The 19,488-nt window shown below is 43.0% G+C and overlaps 1 protein-coding gene across 5 annotated transcripts in view; it reads left to right on the top strand.

Moving 5' to 3' along the window:
* Positions 1–14,908, top strand: part of LOC135044096 (polymeric immunoglobulin receptor-like) — a 206,519-nt gene extending 191,611 nt beyond the window's left edge. For all 5 annotated transcript variants that reach the window (XM_063955179.1, XM_063955177.1, XM_063955180.1 and 2 more), the window contains 4 exons: positions 9,810–9,925; positions 11,835–11,954; positions 12,079–12,101; positions 13,275–14,908. In XM_063955179.1, the coding sequence (XP_063811249.1) occupies positions 9,810–9,925; positions 11,835–11,954; positions 12,079–12,101; positions 13,275–13,352 (337 nt within the window). In that variant the 3' untranslated portion in view covers positions 13,353–14,908. The remainder of the gene's footprint in view (positions 1–9,809; positions 9,926–11,834; positions 11,955–12,078; positions 12,102–13,274) is intronic.
* The last annotated feature ends 4,580 nt before the right edge of the window (positions 14,909–19,488 follow it).

Below are 19,488 nucleotides of genomic sequence, written 5' to 3'. Positions count from 1 at the left end.
CCGTAGTATGAATTGGTATTATGTTGTGGCCACTCCCCTTCCCCATGAAGCCACCCCCCTACATATTTTTCACGCGCCTTGTGTAATAAGGGGATGTTGTCTGCCGTTGTGCGTAAAAAGGGGGACTGGCTGTCGTAATGTGTAAAAAGGGGGACGCTGTCTGCCGTAATGTGTTAAAAGGGGGACGCTGTCTGCCGTAATGTGTCAAAAGGGGATGCTGTCTGCCGTAATGTGTAAAATGGGGGACACTGTCTGCCATAATGTGTAAAAAGGGGACGCTGTCTGCCGTAATGTGTAAAAAAGGGAACTGTCTGCCGTAATGTGTAAAAGGGGCTCTACTTGGTGTAGTGCGCTACTGTGCAGCGTAATTTGAATAATGGAGACTACTGTGCACCTTAGTATGAATTGGTATTATTTTGTGGCCACGCCCCTTCCCCATGAAGCCACGCCCCTATATATTTTTGGGGCGCCAACAGCGCGCACTGCCCCTGTCTTGCATAGGGGGGGTGCCAACGCCATTTCTTGCACACAGCGCTAAAATGCCTCATTACGGCACTGTGTCCAGTGATCCTGCCGTATATGTCCATTGTTACTGCCATATAAGTCCAGCGGTACTGCTGTATAATTCCAGTGATCCTGCCGTATAAGTCCAGTGATCCTGCTGTATATGTCCATCGATACTGCCATATACATCCAGCAGTACTGCCGAATATGTCCAGCAGTACTGCCATATAAATCCAGTGATCCTGCCGTATAATTCCAGTGTTACTGGCGTATAAGGCCAGTGATCCTGCCGTATATGTCCGTTGATACTGCTGTATATGTCCAGCGGTACAGCCGTATAAGTCCGGTGATCCTGCCGTATAATTACAGTGGTACTGGCATATAAGTCCAGTCCAGTCCAGTGATACTGCCATATATATGTCCTGTGATACTGTCGTATATATGTCCATTGATACTGCCGTATATGTCCAGCGGTACTGCCATATATGTCCAGCGGTACTGCCATATAAATCCAGTGATCCTGACGTATAATTCCAGCAGTACTGCTGTATAAGTCCAGTGATCTTGCCGTATAATTACAGTGGTACTGGCATATAAATCCAGTCCAGTGATACTGCCATATATATGTCCAGTGATACTGCCGTATATGTACATTGATACTGCCGTATATCTCCAGTGGTACTGCTGTATAAATCCAGTGATCCTGCTGTTTAATTCCAGTGGTACTGGTGTATATGTCCAGTGATCCTGCCATATATGTTCATTGATACTGCTGTATAAGTCCAGCGGTACTACCGTATAAATCCAGTGATCCTGCCTTATAAGTCCAGTGATACTACCGTATAATTACAGTGGTACTGACGTATAAGTCCAGTCCAGTGATACTGCCGTATATATGTCCAGTGATACTGCCGTATATGTCCATTGATACTGCCATACAGTATATGTCCAGCGGTACTGCCGTATATGTCCAGCGGTACTGCCGTATAAATCCAGTGATCCTGCCGTATAATTCCAGTGGTACTGGCGTATAAGTCCAGTGATCCTGCCTTATATGTCCATTGATATTGCCGTATAACTCCAGTGATCCTGCCGTATAATTCCAGTGATGCTGCCATATATGTCCAGTAGTACTGCCATATAATTCCAGTGATACTGCCGTATATATATATATATAGCCTGCTGCTAAGCGGATTACTGATACCGTAACAACTATGCAGGTGTTAGACGTGCGTCCGGTATCCGCCATTGGTGCAGTGGGACTACAGTGCCGCTCCTAGATGGGCCAGGTGTTTGTGCCGCACACTTGTGTCGCTTAGCTTAGTCATACAGCTACCTCATTGCCCTCTTTTACTTCTTGTCATGATGTGCTGTTTGTGTACTATTTTTTTTAAGTGCCATCCTGTCTGACACTGCAATACCACTCCTAGATGGTCCAATTGTTTGTGTCGCTTAGCTTAGTCATACAGCTACCTCATTGCACCTCTTTTTCTTCTTTGCATCATGTGCTGTTTGGGGGCTAATTTTTTTAAGTGCGATCCTGTCTGCCACTGGAGTGCCACTCCTAGATGGGCCAGGTGTTTGTGCCGCACGCTTGTGTCGCTTAACTTAGTCATATAGCAACCTCGGTGCAACCTTTTGGCCTAAAATCAATATTGTGAAGTGTGAGGTGTTCAGAATAGACTGGAAATGAGTAGAAATGAATGTTATTGAGGTTAATAATACCATAGAAGCAAAATTACCCCCAAATTATGTGATTTTAGCTGTTTTTATGGTTTTTTCAAAAATCATCCAGATCCAAAACCAAAACCCGAAAGGGTGGTTTTGGCAAAACCAAGCCAAAACCAAAACACGAGCAGGGAATTAGAACCAAAACCAAAACACAAAACATGAAAAGTGCCCGCCGCACATCACCTTCACCCACAGCGTCACACAATACCTGTATATGAGTCACAAATAATAATCTAACATTACCATTTAATTTCACCAATAGTGTAGCACAATACATGTATGTGTATTAAATAAATAATATTACTGTGGTACAACCTTCATCCACAGCATCACACAATAGGTGTGCGTCAGAAATAGTAATCGAGCACTGTGGTTGATCTTCACCAACTGTGTCGCACAATGGGCCTAATTCAGACCTGATCGCTAGCAAGCGACTTTTGCACTGCTGCAATCAGATAATCGCCGCCTACATGGGGAGTGTATTTTAGCTGTGTAAGTGTGCGAACGCATGTGTAGCAGAGCTGTACAAACAGATTTTGACAATCTCTGCGCAGCCCAGGACTTACTGAGCCGCTGCAATCACATTAGCATGTCCGGTATCGGAAATAACATCAAGAGCCCTCCCTGCAATGGATACGTCCGTGTTTTTCCAGACAATCCAAGAAAACGGTCAGTTGACACCCACAAATGCCTTGTTCCTGTCACAGCAGTGATCAGGTCTGAATTACCCCCAATATGTGTATGAGTACAAAATAATAATATACTGCGGTCTGACCGGCAGTGTCATAGTATTTATGAAAACAAAATAAAAATTGTTTAGTACACTGGGGTACAGGACAAATAAAAAAATACTTTTTTTCATAATTATATTTTTAGGCTTTTTGTTTTAAGATTTTATTATATTAATTGTACACTGGGGCGGAGACCCTGGATGGACACACAGATCACCCCTTTCAGATACAGCAGACAGCGCACCCCTTTCAGATACAGCATACAGAGCACCTCTTTATGAGATACAGCAGACAGAGTACCCCTTTCAGATACAGCAGACAGAGAACCCCTTTCAGATACAGTAGACAGAGCACCTCTTTATGAGATACAGCAGACAGAGCAACCCTTTCAGATACAGCAGACAGAGCACCTCTTTATGAGATACAGCAGACAGAGCACCCCTTTCAGATACAGCAGGCAGAGCACCCCTTTTTCAGATACAGCAGACAGAGCACCCCTTTCATATACAGCAGACAGAGCATGTCATCTGGACTGATACAGCAGAGCACCCCTTTCAAATACAGCAGACAGAGCACCCCACCTGGACTGATACAGTAGAGCACCCCTTTTCAGATACAGCAGGCAGGACACCCCTTTTCAGATACAGCAGGCAGAGCACCCCTTTTTCAGATACAGTAGACAGCACCCATTTATGAAATACAGCAGACAGAGTACCCCTTTCAGATACAGCATACAGAGCACCCTTTCTGATACAGCAGACAGCGCACCCGTTTTTCAGATACAGCAGACAGCACCCCTTTATGAGATACAGCAGACAGAGCAATCCTTTCAGATACAGTAGACAGAGCACCCCTTTCAGATAAAGCAGACAGCACCCCTTTATGAGATACAGCAGACAGAGCACCTCTTTCAGATACAGCAGACAGAGCATGCCATCTATACTGATACAGCAGAACACACCTTTCAAATACAGCAGACAGAGCACCCCACCTGGACTGATACAGTAGAGCACCCCTTTAAGGTACAGCAGACAGAGCACCCCTTTTCAGATACAGCAGGCAGAGCATCCCTTTTTCAGATACAGCAGACAGCACCCCATTATGAGATACAGCAGACAGAGCACCCCTTTCAGATACAGTAAACAGAGCACCCCTTTCAGATACAGAAGACAGAGCACCCATTTTTCAGATACAGCAGACAGCATCCCTTTATGAAATACAGTAGACAGAGCACCCCTTTCAGATACAGAAGACAGAGCACCCATTTTTCAGATACAGCAGACAGCATCCCTTTATGAAATACAGCAGACAGAGCACCCCTTCCAGATACAGCAGACAGAGCACCCATTTTTCAGATACTGCAGACAGCATACCTTTATGAGCTACAGCAGACAGAGCACTCCTTTCAGATACAGTAAACAGATCACCCCTTTCAGTTAAAGCAGACAGCACCCCTTTATGAGATACAGCAGACAGAGCACCCCTTTCAGTTAAAGCAGACAGCACCCCTTTATGAGATACAGCAGACAGAGCACCCCTTTCAGATACAGCAGACAGAGCACTCCTTTTACAGATACAGCAGACAGAGCACCCCTTTATGAGATACAGCAGACAGAGCACCCCTTTTTCAGATACAGCAGACAGTGCACCCCTTTCAGATACAGCATACAGAGCACCCCACCTGGACTGATACAGCAGAGCACCCCTTTCAGATACAGCAGACAGAGCACTCCTTTTTCAGATACAGCAGACAGAGCACCCCTTTTATATACAGCAGACAGAGCGTGCCATCTGGACTGATACAGCAGAGCACCCCTTTCAAATACAGCAGACAGAGCACTCCTTTTTCAGATACAGCAGACAGAGCACCTCTTTATGAGATACAGCATACTGAGCACCCCTTTCAGATACAGCAGACAGAGCACCCCTTTTTCAGATACAGCAGACAGAGCACCCCTTTTATATACAGCAGACAGAGCGTGCCATCTGGACTGATACAGCAGAGCACCCCTTTCAAATACAGCAGACAGAGCACCCCACCTTGACAGGTACAGTAGAGCACCCCTTTAAGGTACAGCAGACAGAGCACCCCTTTTCAGATACAGCAGGCAGGGCACCCCTTTTCAGATACAGCAGGCAGAGCACCGCTTTTTCAGATACAGCAGACAGCACCCATTTATGAGATACAGCAGACAGAGCAGGGCCGTAACTATGTGTGTGCCAAGTGGGCTTGGCACACAGCGCAGTTGCCCTGAAGGCGCACGGCCAGCGGCATGTAATGAGTCAAATTGACTCATTACATACCTCTGAAGTCTGCTGTGTGCGCCGCCGCCGCGCTGTGGAGGAGAGCTACAGCGCCGGGCAGCGGAGAAGGAGGAGGAGGGAGGGGGACTGGAGCCGCAGCAGCGCTATTTCATTGATAGTAAGCGCCGCTGCAGCAGCCCCCTCTCCTTCCGTATTGGCTGCCCGGCGCTGCTGTGGATGCTGGGATGCTCCATCCCAGCATCCACAGCAGCGCCGGGCAGCCAATACGGAAGGAGAGGGGGCTGCTGCAGCGGCACTTACTACCAATGAAATAGCGCTGCTGCGGCTCCAGTCCCCCTCCCTCCTCCTCCTTCTCACCTGCCTGCACCGAGGGAGCTGCACGAGGAGCCTGACTGCCAGCGGGGAGATGGTAAGCATGTATCTCTCTCTCTCTCTCTCTCTCTCTCTCTCTCTCTCTCTCTCTCTCTCAGGGGGACACCATCTGCCATAATGTGTAAAAATGGGGACTGGCTGCCGTAATGTGTAAAAAGGGGGCCTGGCTGCCGCAATGTGTAGAAATGGGGACTGGCTGCTGTAATGTGTAAAAAGGGGGAATCTGCCTGCCGCAATGTGTAAAAATAGGGACTGGCTGCCGTAATGTGTAAAAAGGGGGACTGGCTGCCGCAATGTGTAAAAAGGGGGACTGGCTGCCGCAATGTGTAAAAAGGGGGACTGGCTGCCGTAATGTGTAAAAATGGGGACTGGCTGCCGCAATGTATAAATAGGGGGACTGGCTGCCGCAATGTGTAAAAAGGGGGACTGGCTGCCGTAATGTGTAAAAAGGGGGACTGGCTGCCGCAATGTGTATAAAGGGGGACACCATCTGCCGTAATGTGTAAAAACGGGGGCGCTGTCTGCTGTAATGTGTAAAAAGGGGACGCTGTCTGCCGTAATGTGTAAAAAAGGGGACTGGCTGCCGCAATGTGTAAAAAGGGGGACTGTCTGCTGTAATGTGTAAAAGGGGGACGCTGTCTGCCGTAATGTGTAAAAGGGGCTCTACCTGGTGTAGTGGCGCTACTGTGCAGCGTAATTTGAATAATGGAGACTACTGTGCACCGTAGTATGAATTGCTATTATTTTGTGGCCACGCCCCTTCCCATGAAGCCATGCCCCTATATATTTTTCACGCGCCTGCGGCGCGCACTGCCCCTATCTTACATGGGGGGGGGGGCGCCAATGTCGTTTCTTGCACACAGCACTAAAATGCCTAGTTACGGCACTGAGACAGAGTACCCCTTTCAGATACAGTAGACAGAGCACCCGTTTTTCAGATACAGCAGACAGCACCCCTTTATGAGATACAGCAGACAGCGCAATCCTTTCAGATACAGTAGACAGAGCACCCCTTTCAGATAAAGCAGACAGCACCCCTTTATGAGATACAGCAGACAGAGCACCCCTTTCAGATACAATAGACAGAGCACCCGGAGTGAAGATGGAGCCAATCACGACGACCTTTATAGAACCCCAAACCCACGAGAATCTGACAGCGAATGATGAAATTTTGCCTCGTTTTGGGATCCGAGTAAGGCGGGAAGTCCTGAGCCGGACTTGGATCCGGACTTGGAATGCAAAGTTCGGGTAGGTCCGGTTCTCAGAGAACAGGACCTACTCATCTCAAATAGGAACTTGTGATATCTGGTCCGGTGGGTATCACACTTGTAATTAGCCTCAAGCCAAACTTGCTTTCATCTACTACTCTATGGGCCTAATTTTGACCTGATCGCTCGCTAGGGTTTTTTTTAACTGCTGCGAACAGATAGTCGCCATCCATAGGGGAGTGTATTTTCACTTTACAAGTGTGTGAACACTTGTAGCAGAGCTGTGCAGATTTTGTGCAGTCTCTGAGTAGCCTAGGACTTACTCAGCCACTGCGAACACTTCAGCCTGTCTGGGACCGGAATTGACATCAGGAACCCTCCCTGTAAATGCATGGACACGCCTGCATTTTTCCAACCATTCTCAGAAAATGCACAAACCCATCGCTGAGCGCCGATCCACTTTGTACCTGTGCACCGCGCCTGCGCATTGCGGTGCAAACACATGCACAGTTCTGATCTGATCACAGCGCTGCAAAAAACGCTAGCGAGCGATCAGGTCTGAATTACCCCTTACTGTATATTCAGAACAATCCCGTTTCCTCACACATACAGTAGGGCCTGATTTATGTTTGTAAGTAAAGCAAAAAAGGCAAGTAACTTTGTGTCTGGAACAAACCATGTTGCCATGCAAGGGAAGCAAATGCATTTATATACAGTATTTCTGTGCAGGGTTAATACCAGCTGCTTTTGCATGTAGCCCACTAATGGTAGACAGCTTTATTTTTACACTGCAATTAGTTTTCAGTTTGAACTAGAGATGAGCGGGTTCGGCTTTTCCTCGGTTTTACTTAGATTTACTCGGTTATAAAACGGCATCTTATTGGCTATTCAAAACACGAGACATCCGTGAGCCAATAAGATGCCGTTTTGAGAACCGAGTAAATCCAAGTAAAATCCAGTAAAACCGAGCCCGCTCATCTCTAGTTTGAACACACCCCACCCAAATCTCTCTCTCATGGTTTGCCAAGTTGATTGCTTTTTGCTTTTGCTTACAAACATGAATCAGACCCATATATTGCAAACACCAATTTTTCTGAACCTCAATATCTGGAATATTCACCTGAAAATTGTCAATGTTGTTCTGGCTGTTCTGGATGGTTGAAGTGTTCGAACTAGTCAAAAATTTAAATTTTTCTGGTCTGAGTTACATTAACTGGTTTTCAGTGTGAACATGATCTTTGACACAGTTCAAATTGGGTTTATGGTTCAAAATTGGGTTTCAGAGCTTGAAGTTAAAACAAAAGACAATGGGGGAAATGTACTATGCCTTGGAGAGAGATAAAGTGGAAAGAGATAAAGTGCCAACCAATCAGCTCCTAACTGTCATTTTCCAAACACAGCCTGTAACATGGCAGTAAGGCTACGGCCACACATAGCGGCCAAGCGGGTCACATTGAGCAGGATTCGCTTGGTCTCAAGGAGACTGCAGGCGCCCACACATATGCGGCAGTTCCACTGCCGCCCGCTCCAACCGCAGCATGCTGTGGTTGGGCCGGATGACAGGAAGGCGGAATTTCAATGAGAACACATACATTTCAATGTATGTGTTCCATTGAAATCCTCTGTGTCACTGGCTGGATCCTGTACTATGGGATCCCGCAGAACAGGATCAGTTTGCACACAGAACCCTCCTCCCGGCCAAGCGGGTCCCGTTCAGCGAGACCCGCTTGGCTGCTATGTGTGGCCATAGAGTTAGGAACTAATTGGTTGGTACTTTGGGCCTAATTCAGATCTGATCATAACAGCAAATTTGTTAGCAGTTAGGCAAAACCATGTGCACTCCAGGGGGGCAGATATAACATGTGCAGAGAGAGTTAGATTTGGGTGGGGTGTGTTCAAACTCAAATCTAAATTGCAGTGTAAAAACAAATTTGCTGCTACGATCAGGTCTGAATTACCCCCTTTATCTCCATCCGCTTTCTCTCGCCAAGGCTTAGTACATCTGCCTCAATAAAATGAACCATAAAATATTACCTGTTTAAGCATTAATAATACATTAGAAGTATATTTACACTTATACAGTGCCTATTATAGGGTCTACATCAAAGTTTACTGCTAGCATGGAAAATAAGTAAAAGTAAAGTACACCGTGTTCATTTACGCTCATATATGCAGCATCATGTTATAACACAGTTGAATTAATTTAGCTTTCTTGAATTTAAGCCAGATTGTTTAATCCACCTAACTATACAGCATACATCCTCTGTGTAGGTATTCTCAGGTTTGCAAAAACCACAATCAAGTTGTTGCATTTAAGTAATATTTAATCAGAAATAAAATGAAGGGGGATGACTTACTAAGCAGCAGCAGTTTAGTATGTGGCTTGGAAGCAGTGCATATTTGGAATGCGGCTTTTAGCCCAAAACAGCAGCTATCCTGCAGTTTGGAATCTAAAAACTCAAATTGCGTCTGATTACCCTAAACACATAGTAAAATTGAATGGAAAAATGCGCTTTTACCCCTTCTATAACATTCTGTAACAGCGCAGTCTACTTATCATTGGACCCAGTCCTCAAGGAGAATTCTAAAAAGTGCTCACTACTGCTTGACCTCTCCTGTTCCGCCTGGCTTATGGGAACTCGGGAAAACACTTTGTAGAATATAGTACAAGCAGCTGTGGCACTACAAGTGTCAGAATGCTCTCCCAGCCGATGACTGTCATTGAGCAGAAAGTATGCACTTCAAGTGCTGCTATGGTATTACACTGTAAATTAAACAATCAAAGCGCTAGTTACTAACCATAATAATATTGCTAAATGTAATAGCATTTTTGTGCCCACTTCTTTGATTGGTTTCAGTATAATAAAAGAGAATTGCATTGTCCCTAGTTAGTCACTAAAGTGTTTATAAATAAGAAACTTTTTAGCAGAAAACCACATGGAAGCAAGGCGTCATCATTATCTACTATATCAGTAATACTATGTTTGTCTCTTTCTAGCAATGACAATAGCAAGAATGGAACAATCGTTGCTGCAATTATCTCAGTATGTGCTGCTGTCTTGGTGGTTACTGCTGTCATCGTCATTTTTAGACTGAGAAAGAGGAAGAATTCAGGTAGGTATTGAAACCTACCATAAGGATACACTGGGTTATCTATGAGCTGTATGTAAAATAGTTAGTATTTCTTAGTGTTAGATGTTATTTTGCATATAAAATGCATTAGATTTTGCAAGATTATGTTCTTTCATTTTAGGCAAACAATCCTGAAGAATGTCACTGAATATATTCCTGTTTTTTTATTTCAAATAAAATTGAAAAAGCTTGCAATCTGATTGTTCATTAACTCAGCGAAGCTTGAAAAAGCCTGTGTGTGCAGAAGCCCATCACAGGATCTTCCAAACATTGCTTCCAACAATCAGGGGTGGATTTACGGGTCTGGGCGCCCCTTGCCACAACACTAATGGCCAGCCCCAAACTCCCAATTTTATAACTTTAATTGTTTGATTATAAGCCCTCATTTTATGATTGGCAGAGTTCCGTCATGCTGCTGTTGTTCTTGGAGCCCCACCCCTGGAGCCCCACCTCCTCTGCTTGATGTCATGACATCATGTGGTTGTAGGGTGTGGCCGGCACAGGGCTTCATAAAGCTCTGTTACAGCACTGCTCCCAATCACCCATTTTTCCCTCTTTTCTCAGCAAGGGAGTATTTATTCCCTACCTTTACCCCAGGCTAAACTACTTACCAGTCATGTGCTCTGAAATCTCATTCCTTGCTGGAAAAGTACTGTAGAATCTGTGATACTGCAATGAAGCCAAATTAGCAATGGTAAAGATGGGATTACAATCCCAGACCTTCCCATAAAAATAGGCCCATCAGTATGATGAAGACCAGCTGCCATAAATCATGAGTATTACATTTTTATTTTTTCACAAAATGATGTCACTTTTATGCTTTTATATATTTAGGGAATCGTAGAGGGGGAGATGAATCAAACATTGGAGGGAGATAAAATGAAAGAGATAAAGTAAAAAACAATTTCTAACTTATATTGTACAGGCTGTATTTGATAAATACCAGTAAGAAGCTGATTGGTCAGTACTTTATCTTTCTCCATTTTCTCTCTCTCCAAAGTTTAAAACATCTCCCCTGAGGCAGGGGTGTAACTAGACCCTTGTGGGCCCCATAACAAGATTTTGAAAGTGCACCCCTAAGCTCTGCAAGAGCGTTGGGTAGTACAGGGGAGGCTTTTAAAATCTTGCTATGTGTCCCCCACACCCACGGAAGAGTGTCCATCTCTCTGCATCCCACCTACTTCCTAGTGAAGCTGGCAGAATGAAGAGATTAGACAGGAGAATTGCGGCATTGAATAGAAGGGGCGCGGCTAATTATGTGAATTTGTCGCTCCCACGGATCCATTAATTGCATCACTTTGGGGGCGGGCCTAGTGATGTTTCATTCATTAGAAAGGTAAGGAAGGAGATATCATGGATATCTCCTGCTGACCTTTCACTACCGATCTGGCCCACTGTCCCCATACACTAGTATGGGACCTACATTAATAAGCTCCGAAAATACAATATTTTGAGATCTTAACTGCAGGAATCTTCGTCATCTCCAGATGGCGTTTGTTCCTGGACCTAGCTCCTTCCCTATGGGAAAGAATGGCAGTTGTGAAAAGGGATTCACATAATAAATAGACCCCTTAGCCTGTTCATAATCCAGTTCTGCATGCAGTGAAAGAATACGCCTCTTAAAGATGACAGTGCGTCTGTTAATATATTTTAAATTAGCTCTAATTGTATGGAATTACAGTAGTAGATTTTCTAGTACATTTAACTGAAAAGTCAGAGTAAACACTCAAGTTTGTCTAGTGTGTGTGTGTGTGTGTGTGTGTGTGTGTGTGTGTGTGTGTGTGTGTGTGTGTGTGTGTGTGTGTGTGTGTGTGTGTGTTCGGTATTTGTTAGCATGCATGTACTGTACTTCATTATATTTAAAAAAAATATCCTTTTTTCCATGACACAGATTTAGTCTCTGTTGGAAGCTACAGGACTAATATAAGCATGAGTGACCTGGACAATGTCATTGGCAAGGACAACCCTGCAGTCATTCAGACTCAGGAAACTGATATAAGTAAATCAAAAGGCAAGAACGCTAAACCTGTATATTTTTGTCTGTAAATTAACATATTTACATTTCTAATGTATGTTTATTTTTCTTCTCTTTTTTTACTTATCGTTATCAACTCTGGCATGGTTTATGTTTTTAGAGGGACCAAAGATCAACAAAAAGGTAAAGTACATAAACCTAATGTTGCATAAGAATTGTTAATGCATATTATAAACTCAAAAAAGTCTGTTCAGCTATAAGCGTACCTTTGTTGTGTATATGATTGCCCATTCTTAAACTGTGTGACTGGGCTCTGATGTCTATTTAAGAAGGTCATGATCAATCATGTGTCTGTGTCTACTTTTGTAATAGCTTACTTCCTGTATACATACACAACTCTAAGATTGCTGATATGGTACATTTGGTTTTTAAAAATATCTACTGCTGTATCATCCTCATTATACCTTCCTTTTATAGTCTACAACACACAGCTTTCCACTTACATACATCTGTCATCAGTTCCATTTAGCTGTATTTAGGGGGTATGGGAAGTATTGGTAGTACTAATAGTGTTAGTCAAGTATTCCACATGTGTTAGGTCCCACTCAGAGTATCCTTGTTTTGCTCTAATATGTCAGGGCCAACAGAACGTATAACCCTGACTGGTACTATAATAGCATCAGGAATGCAGCCAGACAGATCCCCAAGTCTTGATGTAGCAATGGCAGAGCTTATTATTATACTCACAGTTGGTATTTTATCACTCTGCACCCCTCTAAGTATAAATCTCTAACCCAGTAATCTGCCACCAACTGTGGAAAAAGGGTACCCAGGTCCCCAAATCACTTTAGTACAATTCACAGTCTCTGCGATGCAAACTAGCACTCAGTCTCCCAATACTTCTAGCAATATAAATAATAGTTATAGGGTAGCCTAAGTGTTCAATGAGATCCATGGAAGCCTAGTTTAAAGGACAGGCCTAAACAACCTGTGGATCTCCAGTTGTTGTGAAACTACAAGTACAAGCATACCCTCCCACCAATCAACTGTAAAGCAGGCTGGGGCTTGTAGTTTCACAACAACTGGAGAGCCACAGGTTGGCCAGGTTTGTTCTAGAGCATATATGAAATAGACTAATAAAGAAATAATTTATTTACAAAAGGCATACAATGCTTAGTCACAAAAATGGTATAAATAAAATGTATATGTGGCTATATTGAATGCTGAAACTATATATTACTTGAGTGATTGAGCAGTTAAGGCTCTGTGTATGCAACATGACGGTAAGTATATATAAAGCATAATACAGACAAAACTAAAATTTGTTTCCATGTTATTTTGTTTCTGAAATTACAGGGATCTCAGGAGGATCTTGATTATTCCAGTTTCCTGATACATGATATTGGATCTCCAAATGAGGACCTTACTTCATAGAGCCTTTCTGGAGGTTACACAAAATGTATTCAATAGAACCATAAACATAAACCATATGCACAATCATTAGTTATAATCGGCAATCATAGCTACAGCAGACTTTATTTCTATACACTGAATGTAAGAACACAGAGATACCTATGCTTTTCAAGAGAAGGTAACTGACTGAAATGTAAGGACCATGATCTATTGCCAAAGAACATTTTTTAAGTTAGAATTTGGCCAGATATTAAAAACTATTTTGTAATAAATTATTTTATTTGTTTGCATTAACAATAAAGTAAACAGTGACATGAAATAAAGTGAAATAAAAGCTACCAATGGATTGTATGTATAATAGACAATGTGGTAGCGTAACACTGTAAGATAAATAATAGAAGTAGAACCTTTTAGAGGTTGGGCAAACACAGTGATGTAACAGGATCTTCATGTGGGGTCTATGGGCCTGATTCATAGTTGTATGCAAACCTGACGGGAAGAGCATGTGCAGGACCCCTTCTGCGCATGTGAGGGGGCTGTGCTGGGCAGCGTTCCCTTAAACAAGGGTGTGTCATCCCCATTTTCTGAGAGTGCCAAGGCCAGGGTCTGCATCTTCTGGCACAGATTTACTGGCCCTGGAAGCCAGAACAGCCTGGCCATCCTGAGTAACATGTGTTAACGCAAGTGATCCAATGGTGCGATTTACAAAGAGACCTCCTGCAGCATCAGCATAGTTTAGTGTCCATCTCTGAATCCGGCCCTAAATTACACAAATCCACAGTGTGACGCATGAACTTTTCTTTTTACAAAAAGTCCCATCCATATTTATCCATCTGCTGCCACAATAACAATTTGGACCTTAGACATTTAAGATGCACTGTACATCAAATATGTTTACTTTAGACACAGATACAGAATAATGGAGATCAGCACTTAAATACAGGCTGGCAAGAATTGTGATATTAATACATTAGTCATCAGCTGAGGGATATAAAGTGTATTTTTTTTCTAAATAAGTCAATAATTTCAATAATTTTTTATTAACAGAAATATAGAAATAATCAAAAATACAGTACACATGATTTGTTTTTGCTGCTATATATCTCAGGGGATGATTCTGAAGAAGTACAGTATTTGCTTCTACTTTTGATTAACAAGCCAAATGTTCTTACAGAACTCATATATTCATAACTTCATTATCTATATTAGCAAATGACACTGCATAGAATGATTTGCTAAGCACTGGCATTTCATGTCAGAAGGATTTTCAATTGCAAATAAAAGATTACATTACATTCAAGCTACTATTATTTAGCAATCATTTTCTCTAAGCTCCATATTACTGTAAGTGTATTGTTTTCTTATATTGTTTTTTTTTGTGTCTGAACCATTTAAAGGGACAACTGATAAATCTGAATTTATGTGAATGAAAGAAATGTTGTGTTTCGCCACACAGACAGTACAAATAATTAAATTACAAAATAATGATTGCTACTGAAATTTTTCTAATAGTTCAAAGTTAATCTTTGAGATACGTGCCTTATTTTCAAATAAAATAGAATTGTGCCTACATCAAATGGTTTCAGATATCCTTCATTTATTTCTTTGGTCAACTATAAACAACAAATTGATTATAGTACAATGAGGGCTACTTACCCTGGAAATAAATAGGTGTACACACAAGGATATCAAACACACACATTAATACTCTGTGTCTTCTTTGGTTTTATTTCACTAATTTGTATTTTACTTTTTTTCTAATTAACGTTGTAGTTTAAATTATTACTGATTTTTTTATATACATTCATATTTCACATCTCTTCATTATATAAATATTTATAATACATAATACTTATAACTTGTGGATTAAATAACGCATATCAAACACCGTAGCATAAATTGTAAATAATATAAATTTATTAACACTTTAAGAATACAACAGCTCAGGGGATACCAGTACATACAACATATATAATTATGTGATCGATTGAAATACATAGTGCAGAGACATACAGTAGTACTGCTAGAGGCTAGACAAGTGGTTGCTGAGTAGCCAATTGGCTCCCAGTCACAGTAATGATTGATGATCTAAGTGGTGCATAACATAACTGAATAGTACAGCATATTATGTTAGTGTAATTTCTGTGTGTTATAATAGACATTACACGTAATATACCTTGTTATATTTATCAGTGTCACTCTACATGTTTGTATGTTTGAATATTAAAACTCCACCAGTATATCAAATTACCAACGTAGTTAATGCACAGCGTGCATAATAGATCATACCTCTGTACCTCCTGCCTTATATATAGAATAAAGCAATTTTGTTTATGTACTTTATAAATAATAAAACAGCAGCATAGATACGGAGTACCAACATTTAGAAATTGAATCTTAGTCCCACTGTCTGCGTGGCTTTATAAACTATCTGCTGCAAATAACACAAACAACATTATAAATACAAAGTGACTATTACTAGTGAGATTGCTGTATTCGACGCTCAGCACGAATGAACAGTAATAAGTATTGATACTGTATGCATCCTACATTGGGCACGGTAACGTCTCTATGTTACTAGTGGGATTGTTATATCCGACGTTCAGTACTATTGAATAGTAATAATAAGTATTGATATTGTATACATCCTATATTGAGCACATGTATGTAAGATAATTAATAACCCAATTTGATCACCAGGTGGTATATCCAATCATTAACATGCATGTGGCATTCATCATCAAATACGCTAAGCATTATACTGCTCTCAAGTAATAGCTGTGGTGTGTGAATTAAACTAAATATAAAACTAAACCCATGATATGCAACCTGTTTTCTAGTATTTGAAATGGGAATAGAAGGTGTATGAATCTTTGGGAGAATCATTATAATAAGGTCTGACACTAATAGGTGAGAGACCTTCAAGTAAATAGATATCTAATAACTAATAACCCAATTTGATCACTAGTTAATATACCTAGTCATTAATAGTGATGTGCACCGGACATTTTTCGGGTTTTGTGTTTTGGTTTTGGATTCGGTTCCGCCGCCGTGTTTTGGATTCGGACGCGTTTTGGCAAAACCTCACTGAAATTTTTTTGTCGGATTCGGGTGTGTTTTGGATTCGGGTGTTTTTTTCAAAAAATCCTAAAAAACAGCTTAAATCATAGAATTTGGGGGTCATTTTGATCCCATAGTATTATTAACCTCAATTACCATAATTTCCACTCATTTCCAGTCTATTCTGAACACCTCACACCTTACAATATTATTTTTAGTCCTACAATTTGCACCGAGGTCGCTGGATGGCTAAGCTAAGCGACACAAGTGGCCGACACAAACACCTGGCCCATCTAGGAGTGGCACTGCAGTGTCAGGCAGGATGGCACTTCAAAAAAATTGTCCCCAAACAGCACATGATGCAAAGAAAAAAAGAGGCGCACCAAGGTCGCTGTGTGACTAAGCTAAGCGACACAAGTGGCCGACACAAACACCTGGCCCATCTAGGAGTGGCACTGCAGTGTCAGGCAGGATGGCACTTCAAAATTTTTTTCCCCAAACAGCACATGATGCAAAGAAAAAAAGAGGCGGACCAAGGTCGCTGTGTGACTAAGCTAAGCGACACAAGTGGCCGACACAAACACCTGGCCCATCTAGGAGTGGCACTGCAATGTCAGGCAGGATGGCACTTCAAAAAAATTGTCCCCAAACAGCACATGATGCAAAGAAAAAAAGAGGCGCACCAAGGTCGCTGGATGGCTAAGCTAAGCGGCACAAGTGGCCGACACAAACACCTGGCCCATCTAGGAGTGGCACTGCAGTGTCAGGCAGGATGGCACTTCAAAAAAATTGTCCCCAAACAGCACATGATGCAAAGAAAAAAAGAGGCGCACCAAGGTCGCTGTGTGACTAAGCTAAGCGACACAAGTGGCCGACACAAACACCTGGCCCATCTAGGAGTGGCACTGCAGTGTCAGGCAGGATGGCACTTCAAAAAAATTGTCCCCAAACAGCACATGATGCAAAGAAAAAAAGAGGCGCACCAAGGTCGCTGGATGGCTAAGCTAAGTGACATAAGTGGCCGACACAAACACCTGGCCCATCTAGGAGTGGCACTGCAGTGTGAAGCAGGATGGCACTTCAAATAAATTGTCCCCATACAGCACATGATGCAAAGAAAAAAAGAGGCGCACCAAGGTCGCTGTGTGACTAAGCTAAGCGACACAAGTGGCCAACACAAACACCTGGCCCATCTAGGAGTGGCACTGCAGTGTCAGGCAGGATGGCACTTCAAAAAAATTGTCCCCAAACAGCACATGATGCAAAGAAAAATGAAAGAAAAAAGAGGTGCAAGATGGAATTGTCCTTGGGCCCTCCCACCCACCCTTATGTTGTATAAACAGGACATGCACACTTTAATGAACCCATCATTTCAGCGACAGGGTCTGCCACACGACTGTGACTGAAATGACTGGTTGGTTTGGGCCCCCACCAAAAAAGAAGCAATCAATCTCTCCTTGCACAAGCTGGCTCTACAGAGGCAAGATGTCCACCTCATCATCATCCTCCGATTCCTCACCCCTTTCACTGTGTACATCCCTCTCCTAACAGATTATTAATTCGTCCCCACTGGAATCCACCATCTCAGGTCCCCGTGTACTTTCTGGAGGCAATTGCTGCTGGTGAATGTCTCCACGGAGGAATTGATTATAATTCATTTTGATGAACATCATCTTCTCCACATTTTCTGGAAGTAACCTCGTACGCCGATTGCTGACAAGGTGAGCGGCTGCACTAAACACTCTTTCGGAGTACACACTGGAGGGAGGGCAACTTAGGTAGAATAAAGCCAGTTTGTGCAAGGGCCTCCAAATTGCCTCTTTTTCCTGCCAGTATACGTATGGACTGTCTGACGTGCCTACTTGGATGCAGTCACTCATATAATCCTCCACCATTCTTTCAATGGTGAGAGAATCATATGCAGTGACAGTAGACGACATGTCAGTAATCGTTGGCAGGTCCTTCAGTCCGGACTAGATGTCAGCACTCGCTCCAGACTGCCCTGCATCACCGCTAGCGGGTGGGCTCGGAATTCTTAGCCTTTTCCTCGCACCCCCAGTTGCGGGAGATTGTGAAGGAGGAGCTGTTGACAGGTCACGTTCCGCTTGACTTGACAATTTTCTCACCAGCAGGTCTTTGAACCTCTGCAGACGTGGATCTGCCGGAAAGAGAGATACAACATAGGTTTTAAATCTAGGATCGAGCACGGTGGCCAAAATGTAGTGCTCTGATTTCAACAGATTGACCACCCGTGAATCCTGGTTAAGCGAATGAAGGGCTCCATCCACAAGTCCCACATGCCTAGCGGAATCGCTCTATTTTAGCTCCTCCTTCAATGTCTCCAGCTTCTTCTCCACTGCGCTTGAGTCAGGTGCATTCCCCCTCCTTTGCCTATATCGTGGGCAGATGTATAGGCTTGAATGGCCTTTTGCTGCTCCTCCATCCTCTGAAGCATATAGAGGGTTGAATTCCACCTCGTTACCACCTCTTGCTTCAGATGATGGCAGGGCAGGTTCAGGAATGTTTGGTGGTGCTCCAGTCTTCTGTACGCGGTGCCTGAATGCCGAAAGTGGCCCGCAATTCTTCGGGCCACCGACAGCATCTCTTGCATGCCCATGTCGTTTTTTAAAATAATTCTGCACCACCAAATTCAATGTATGTGCAAAACATGGGACGTGCTGGAATTTGCCCAGATGTAATGCACGCACAATATTGCTGGCATTGTCCAATGTCACAAATCCCCAGGAGAGTCCAATTGGGGTAAGCCATTCTGCGATGATCTTCCTCAGTTCCCGTAAGAGGTTGTCAGCTGTGTGCCTCTTATGAAAAGTGGTGATACAAAGCGTAGCCTGCCTAGGAACGAGTTGGCATTTGCGAGATGCTGCTACTGGTGCCGCCGCTGCTGTTCTTGCTGTGGGAGGCAATACATCTACCCAGTGGGCTGTCACAGTCATATAGTCCTGAGTCTGCCCTGCTCCACTTGTCCACATGTCCGTGGTTAAGTGGACATTGGGTACAACTGCATTTTTTAGGACACTGGTGAGTCTTTTTCTGAGGTCTGTGTACATTTTCGGTATCGCCTGCCTAGAGAAATGGA

The sequence above is a fragment of the Pseudophryne corroboree genome, chromosome 2, assembly GCF_028390025.1.
Source record: "Pseudophryne corroboree isolate aPseCor3 chromosome 2, aPseCor3.hap2, whole genome shotgun sequence".
Taxonomy (NCBI): Eukaryota; Metazoa; Chordata; class Amphibia; order Anura; family Myobatrachidae; genus Pseudophryne; species Pseudophryne corroboree.
Note: the sequence above shows the minus strand (reverse complement) of the source record. Positions and strands in the feature narration are given on the sequence as shown.